We start from the raw sequence: 8,300 nt of genomic DNA, 5'->3' as shown, positions 1-8,300 counted from the left end.
CGCTATGGTCAATGTCAAATAAAACGAAAGACAGGCACTAAACAACTATTTTAAAATTAAGTTAAAAAGTAAGTGCAAATGATAAATATTTTATACATGCTGAGATTCTCATTGCTTTACAATAACAAATGGTCATTAGTAATCAAATGTATTTCCTAATAATAATTTAGTGCTCAAAATTTATTTCCTTTTTTCTTGCACACAAGTGACTTTATTAGATTATGAACATATCGGGTGAAAAGTCACTGGATGCGCTGCTGATAATTGAATTAAAGGAATATTATTCTTAGAAACTTTATTTTAACAGGTTTACAAATTCAATGCGTTTTAAGGCCAGCACAGGACCTCTTCATCAGGACAAAAAACCTAGTGGCCACTAGGTTTTTGTCCTGATGAAGAGGTCCTGGGCTGATCTTGAAACGCGTTGACTTTGTAAACCTGTTAAAATAAAGTTTCTAAGGATAATATTCCTTTACTTCAATTATCAGCAGCGCATCCATTGACACTTCACCCGGATATGTTCTTTCTCTAAGTCCTTTTGACTCATGTCTTGCAGCAGCTGGTATATGCATTTATTACATGTTGCTTTGTTGCAACAACACCAGGTGAGCGGAATCATTTTGTTTATGTGTTGTTTTAAAATTTAAAACCCTATTGTGCGCTCTTCCTTTTCCCAGTTTGCCTTACTACTATTTACTAGATTATAACGCTTATTTTTTAATTTACATGTTGACTGTACTGATTTTAAACAAAAAAAGAAAATGCCTGCTCCACTGTGTGAGTTCTTTGATGTCTAACAAGATCATATTTCTGGGTAAAACATTTCCAACATTCTGAACATGAAAATGGTTTCTCCCTTGTGTGAGTTCTATGATGTCTAACAAGATCGTATTTCTTGATAAAAGATTTTCCACATTCTGAGCATGAAAATGGTTTCTCTCCTGTGTGAGTTTTATGATGTCTAACAAGATCGCATTTCTTCTTAAAACATTTTCCACATTCTAAACATGAAAATGGCCTATCCACTGTGTGAGCTTTCTGATGTCTAACAAGATCACATGAACATTCTGAACCTGAAAACAACTTTTCCTCTGTGTGAATTCTTTGATGTGTAACAAGTTTGGATTTCTGGCTATATCGTTTCCCACATTCTGAACATAAATATGGTTTCTCACCTGTGTGACTTCTTTGATGCTTAACAAGTTGTGATTTATCTGTAAAACATTTCCCACATTCTGAACATGAAAATGGCTTCTCTCCTGTGTGACTTCTTTGATGTTTAACAAGTTGTGCTTTATCTCTACAACATTTCCCACATTCCGAACATGAAAATGGTTTTTCCCCAGTGTGAATTCTCAGATGTCTAACAAGATTTGATCTCTGATTAAAACAATCTCCACATTCAGAACATAAAAATGGTTTCTCCCCTGTGTGAGTTCTCTGATGTCTAGCCAAATTTGATTTCTCATTAAAACATTTCCCACACTCTGAACATGAAAATGGCTGCTCTCCAGTATGAGTTCTCTGATGTATAACAAGATTTTTTTTCTCTGTAAAACATTTCCCACATTCTAAACATTTAAATGCTTTATATCCTGTGTGAAATACCTGATGCTTAACAAGATATGCTTTCCGATCAAAACACATCCCACATTCTGAGCATGAAAATGGCTTGTCCTCTGTGTGAGTTTTTTGATGTGAAACAAGATGTGATTTCATTTTAAAATATTTTTCACATTTTATACATGAAAATAGTTGCTTCCCTGAGTGACTTCTCCGAAGTGACAAAAATCTTGATTTAATACTGTTAAATTTTCCAGATTCTGAACATAAAAAAGGTTTCTCCCCTGTGTCAGTTATTTCATGATCATCAGTACTTATAAGGTTTTTGTTTTTCATATTTTCATTCACTGAAGCAGAAGAAAGGACCTGCTGAAAAGGATCAGATGCTAGATTTTTCCTAAGAAGGGCTTGAAGTGTATCTGGGATAATTATATGTTCTTCATATGTATCTGATGTGATACCATGATCACCTGCTGCAAAATCTGAAAATATCAGATGTCCCTCTGGGCTCCTGGTACCATAATCTGCCAAGAAAAAAACATATTTTTATTATTTGTCAACAGCACTGCATTTCATTTATATTAATATTCATATTATTCCATCTTTTATACATTTTTCATACAAACTATGAATTAGATAGAATTCAGCTTTAAACTTACTAAGACAGTAGACTACTACCCAAAGACTAGTAGATTATGATGTTAGGCCACCAGATTGTTCTTTTTCAATATTTTCTTTCCTTTGTTGAAGTTTTTTTCACTATAGGTTCTGATTTCACTTAATCTGTCACCAATCATTTGCAGTTTCATGTTCAGTGGACCCTCATATAGTCAACATTTAAGTCAGTGCTATTAGGCAGTGTTCATCTCTCATACTTTTCGTGACAGGTATATAAATGCAGGTATATACAGGCATCTAGCACAGAGCGCAGCAGTACTGTCATATAAAAATAATCCATGGCTATGGTGCACGTATAAGTTTTGCATTTTTGTACATGTTGTTATAATTACAGGGACACAAAATATATCCATGTTTACTGGGATGATTTTGTAAAATTTTTAATAGTAATTCTATACACAGAAATCTCTGGTGATTGCTTTTCAGCACCTACAATTTACTGGCATGAAAATCCTCCTGTACATAACAGTACAGCCTGTGGCCCCCTAGTAATGTTTCTACCTTCCATATCAGGGGTCCTGAGTTCAAATTCCCATCATTGACAAACTTCAAAAGTACATGAAGAGACATCCTCTATGTGTTCTGTATTAAGCAGGACTGTGAATACAGAAGTTTCTCTTCTGCATCAAAAGCAGCAAAACAAAAGGAACGAAAAAGGATAAGTGACTTATAGGTCATGATACTAAAAAAGGGCCATGATTATAGCAATAGAACGTGAAAAAAAAATCAATACTAGATAGTTAAAGAGTGAATTAAAAACTATCAAAATCTTTTATCACACGTGTAAAATATAAACTGATAAAAATGGATCAAGTGGAATAACAAGAAATCACCAAAGGCAAGACATCAGAATATATAACATGATTGTACAATAATTTGTAAGGGAAACAAAACTGGTTTAAAAGATTTAAAAAAAACAGACACATAATCAAAGGGTCTAATAAGGGGAAAAATATACTATGTAATGATCAGAGTGGATGGTAGTAGGTTTACAAAAAACAGGGTTATACCAGACATTGCAGGAATCTGCAGCAGATCACCATATAATGTTATATAATAATAATTATCATGTGCTGCAAGACAGATAATGTAAACTGACCAGATATGTGCAAGAGATGAAATGTCAGAATAAGTCAAGTCACAATACTAATCATATATTATTATGTGCACAATCATGGAGCATATATAAGATATACCCATAATGGAGGTGTGTTCACTCTGGGATGGCGCCAACTCAAATGTGCATTTCTGGTGTTGTTTTTTTTTCAAGTTATACTCACATATGACGTTATCTATTGGAATCTCCTCTTTACACCACTCATCACCCATCAAATATGTCTCTGTAGTATTAATATGGGGCAGATCTTCACCCTGAAACAAATATTGTAACAGTAACAGACAGATGAGATGTCGCAAGAATTGATTAAAAAAACCAAAAAAAGATCATAAATTATCATGACGATCAACAAAATGACAGCAGTAGTTATCACACATCTGCAGGTCTCCTGTATACATCCAACCTATTGGATCTTAATTCTAACCAGCAGTCTCCATAACCAAACAATTGTGAGATAAATCTATTGTCTATGATCAGTTTTTTTCCTGTCATCTCCACCAACTATAAAATATACACGGAATAGCCACATTATTAGAGACACCCATCTAGTGACTTTCTGTTTTCAGAATCTCAGCAATTCATGCTGTAATACATTACACTAGATGAAGAAGTAATTCTGCAGGTGTATTGGCCCATCTAGACAGGATAGGTTCTTTGTCACGGGGGTATTGGGTAGACTAAAGCTGATTACCCGGGCCCCTGCGATATCCCTCAGACTAGGGAAAACCCTGTCTGTCCCTCTCCCAGAATTTAAACTGATGGTGTGCTTGTCTGGGCCGCCAGGCCTGACCCTAACTCCTGTTTCAGCCCTATGCTGAAACCTCCACCCGCCACCCAGTGATAAGACCACACACCAACCTACACAGAAAGTACAGACAGGGAAAACTGAAAACGCACCACGCCGCAGACACACAGGAAAACACTATAATGTGCACAGGGCAAAAATAAACACAAATATAGGAAGGAGAAATATGACAAAGGATAATACACCACCAGTTACGATACTTCAACTCCTAGACCACCACTCCAGACCGAGATCACCAGGTACAAGACACAAGCTATAATCGGCGACGCCCAAAGTCCAGAATGACTATTTAAAGCCCACCGGCGTGACCCAGCCTCAAACCTGATTACCAGCCAGATTAACCCTGGATAACCTGGATAAAATCTAGCCGGCGCCACTGAGCATATAGTGGACAAATGTGGAATTACCGCTGTCTGTCGGACGCCCTAGTGTGAATAACCTCCGACATGACATTCTTGCTATTGCCGCAAATAAGATGGAGATGCTAAAATGTAGTGAACAGTCTCTTTTAATTCATCCGAGAGATGCTTTAGAAGATTAAAACATGAGGATTATGAAGGCCAGGGAAGCAGTATACACTCTCTGTAATGTTCCTGGAATCAATCCTTTATTAGACCATTGTGACAAGGTGCTTTGTCTTTCTACCGTAGGGTAAACAGCTGCCATGAAGTGATGAACTTGGTTGGTCAAAATGCTTCTGTAAGCCCTAATGTCCAAACATCTATCCCGAGATAATAAAGGACCCAGGATGAGCCAAGAACACATTCCCGCCATTACTGCACCTGACAGAAAGGATAAATGGATTTATGCTGCTTGTATGAAATTCTGACCCACTAATCAGCGCAACAGAAATCTAGATTTATTTGACTGCACAATGTTTTCCACTGCTCATTGATATCATTTTTGTTCAGTTAAAGGGAACCTGTCAGATTTTGCCGCTATAAGATGCGGCCACCACCTTTCAGGGCTGATCTACAGCATTCTATAATGCTGTAGATAAGCCCCTGGTCCCACCTGCAAGTGAAGAAACTGTGGGGCGGTCTGGTCCGATGGGTGTCACAGGTCCGGGTCCGGCGCCTCCCATCTTCTTGCGATGCCGCCCTCCTGCTTCTTCATCGCTCCATGGTATCGGCGCTCCTGCGCAGGTGTACTTCTCTGACCTGTTGAGGGCAGAGTTAAGTACTGTAGTGCACAGGCGCTGGGCCTCTCTGATCTTTCCCTGCGCACTGCAGTTCTTTGCTCTGGCCTCAACAGGTCAGAGAAGTATGCCTGCGCAGGAGCGCCGATACCAAGGAGCGATGAAGAAGCAGGAGGGCGGCATTGCAAGAAGATGGGAGTTTTTTTCACTTGCAGGTGGGACCGAGGGCTTATCTACAGCATTATAGAATGCTGTAGATATGCCCTGAAAGGCAGTGGCCGCATATTAGCGACAAAATCTGCTGACAGGTTCCCTTTAAGCTTTTACTTTCCATTTCTCTCAGATAAAGGTGGCACTGGAACTGTGTAGGGGAGCGCCAGGGGCACAGTCGTGGCTGAGCATACTGGGTCTCGCAGACCCTGGCCTCCCTCTACATGTAAATCACATCTCACTTTGAGCTTACTTGTGTTCCCATTTTCTGCTCCTTCTGGAATTCCCCTCTGCTCTTCAGGGTGTCTTCCAGGCCCTTCTGAATAAACAGACACACAGTCTAATTGCAATCGAAAACGGGCAACTTTACTTGACATACTTCGCAGCACATCTTTGTCAGAAACAATTTCAGCATCAAATTCCATACAGTTCCCATCCTATACTTTCCATGTACTCCACTTCATGTCCTCACGTACATTATGGGGTAATAGCGCCTTAGGCGGTACCGCAGCATTATCCTGGTGTAGAGTCACTACATTTGAGAATTCATTCGTCCGTTTCGCCCTGGACCTTAGAGCTTCAGCCCAAGCAATGACCTGCCACATGATAAACAATCTGGACCCAGTACGTCTTTTGGACCTCTTTCTCGTCCAAGCTTCCCACTGCTGAAATGCTGATGCTGGAGACTGTCCTTCTGTCCCTATAGGACTCTGAATGGCTGGGTTCTCCTCTTTAACGTTACGTGGCTGCTGCGGTGTCCTGGGCCTAGAGCCCGTGTGGATTCTTTGGGCACTTAGGTCCTACTCAGCTTACCTAACAAAACACTTGCTTACCACACAGTAGCCCCTCCTACAATTAGCCATCTACTTACACTATGTTCCTTTATACAATACGAATACTATAGTGCCCCATCTAGTGCCCAAAATTGGACACTACGCTTTCCCTACTCTATACATAGCAACAATACAACAGTATAACATATATATATATATATATATATATATATATATATATATATATACGTATATATATATATATATATATTTATTTATTTAACAAGACACAGTAATACACCTAACAGTGTAGCAGTACCATTGTATAAGAGTGGTAATACACTAAATGGTGTAACAGTACCAACATACGTTAACAAATAGACTAACCCTGATAATATACGGCACCGGGACGAGAGGGAAAGGCAAAGGTATAAACATACTATATCATACCCCCTACAACTGTTCATCTGGTGTTATATCCCATCTGTGCTAAGGACCAATGATTGTATTCTAACACCTTAGTTGGACTCCAGTTCTGTATTCAGTTGAAATTTACAACACTGCACTACCTGATCCTCAGCACAATTATTGATAACTTCCTCAATGGGTTGTTTACATCCACAGGATCCAGTTTTAGTGTATTTTCTTCCTCGATCACAACATTCTCAGTACTTATATTTTTGACAAAAAACCTCATGGGTATGGGAGTATTTTTTTTTTTTACTTTGGGCCTTACCATAACACTGATGACCATGCGTAGATGAAGTGCTCAATATTCCCAGTGTAATGTGATTTCACATTGAAAAATTATCACTTTATTTTATATTACTCTCCGGGGTTACAGGTCTAATCTCTATCCGGGAAAGTGCCGGTGTCTCTAATACATTGTCCATTCAGTGTATAATACTGGGGGATAGAATAAGACTGATCACAAGACCTTCACAGCCTTCTACACATCATAGGAGAGATCTCATGACACCTTCCCTCCATCTACCTGATGATCCTGAGGAACATCGAGATCTTCTTGTTTACAGTCCTGTGGAAGAAGAGGACGGGGACATCTCTCTGGTGTTGTCCTCTTACTGGATAGAACTGGAGGAAACACATAAAGGGACTGAATTCATTCTTTACATACAGATAATTATAGGCCGTGTGTATTTAGTCCTGTGTATTACCTGGTGATGTGAGGGGCTGGGGAACCTCCATCATGACGTCCTTGTACAGATCTTTGTGTCCTTCTAAATACTCCCACTCCTCCATGGAGAAATAGACGGTGACATCCTGACACCTTATAGGAACCTGACACATACAATGATACCGTCATCCCCTGATCCCTCCATAGCATTACTGTATAATGTCCCAGCATTCCCAGCAGTGTCACCTCTCCAGTCAGCAGCTCAATCATCTTGTAGGTGAGTTCTAGGATCTTCTGGTCATTGATGTCCTCATGTATCAGGTTGTGAGGTGGAGGCCCCATGATTGGGCTCAGGGGTCTTCCCCATCCCTCAGACACAGGGTCCTGACAGCGCTCACTAGAGGTCTTCTTCACTACTGTATAATCCTGGTTATGGAGAGACACATTAATAAATCTCACTACAGACATTTCCAGAGTCCTCACCTCTCCAGTTCTGTCCATCTGTTATTCCCATAGATAAGAATGATGTAATGTGACGTCATCAGAATCTCTCACCTCTCCAGTAAGCCGGAAGAGGATCTCTAGGGTGAGGTGTAATATCCTCTCCGCCATCTTGTCCCTGTCCCTATCCATCCTTGTAGGGTCACTCAGGAGAATTCTCTTATATAGAAGATCTCCACTGAGAGGATCCGATATTGTAGGGACCTGAATGGGGAGAAGATGACGATGTAACATCATAAAGATCCCATGTAAGAAATCTCCGGAGCTGTTACCGGCGTCACATGATCACTACATCCCGTCATGGCCCCGTCCTGCCCCCGGTATAACACACAGTCCCATTATAGTCACATACAGAGATTTATGACAGGCTCAGCACTGAG

General features: G+C 39.8%; 1 protein-coding gene across 1 annotated transcript; it reads right to left on the bottom strand.

Annotated features, from left to right (window-relative positions):
• Window positions 1-474: 474 nt before the first annotated feature.
• Window positions 475-7,372, bottom strand: LOC138667446 (zinc finger protein 84-like). Its single transcript, XM_069755649.1, has 3 exons — window positions 7,279-7,372; window positions 3,522-3,612; window positions 475-2,087 (listed from the first exon to the last, which is right to left on the bottom strand). Exons 2-3 carry the CDS (start codon window positions 3,568-3,570, stop codon window positions 745-747), a joined length of 1,392 nt encoding a protein of 463 aa, XP_069611750.1. The 5' UTR covers window positions 3,571-3,612; window positions 7,279-7,372; the 3' UTR covers window positions 475-744.
• Window positions 7,373-8,300: the final 928 nt, after the last annotated feature.

This window comes from Ranitomeya imitator, chromosome 2 (assembly GCF_032444005.1).
Source record: "Ranitomeya imitator isolate aRanImi1 chromosome 2, aRanImi1.pri, whole genome shotgun sequence".
In the NCBI taxonomy this organism is placed as follows: domain Eukaryota; kingdom Metazoa; phylum Chordata; class Amphibia; order Anura; family Dendrobatidae; genus Ranitomeya; species Ranitomeya imitator.
This window is presented reverse-complemented; position numbering and strand designations above follow the sequence as displayed.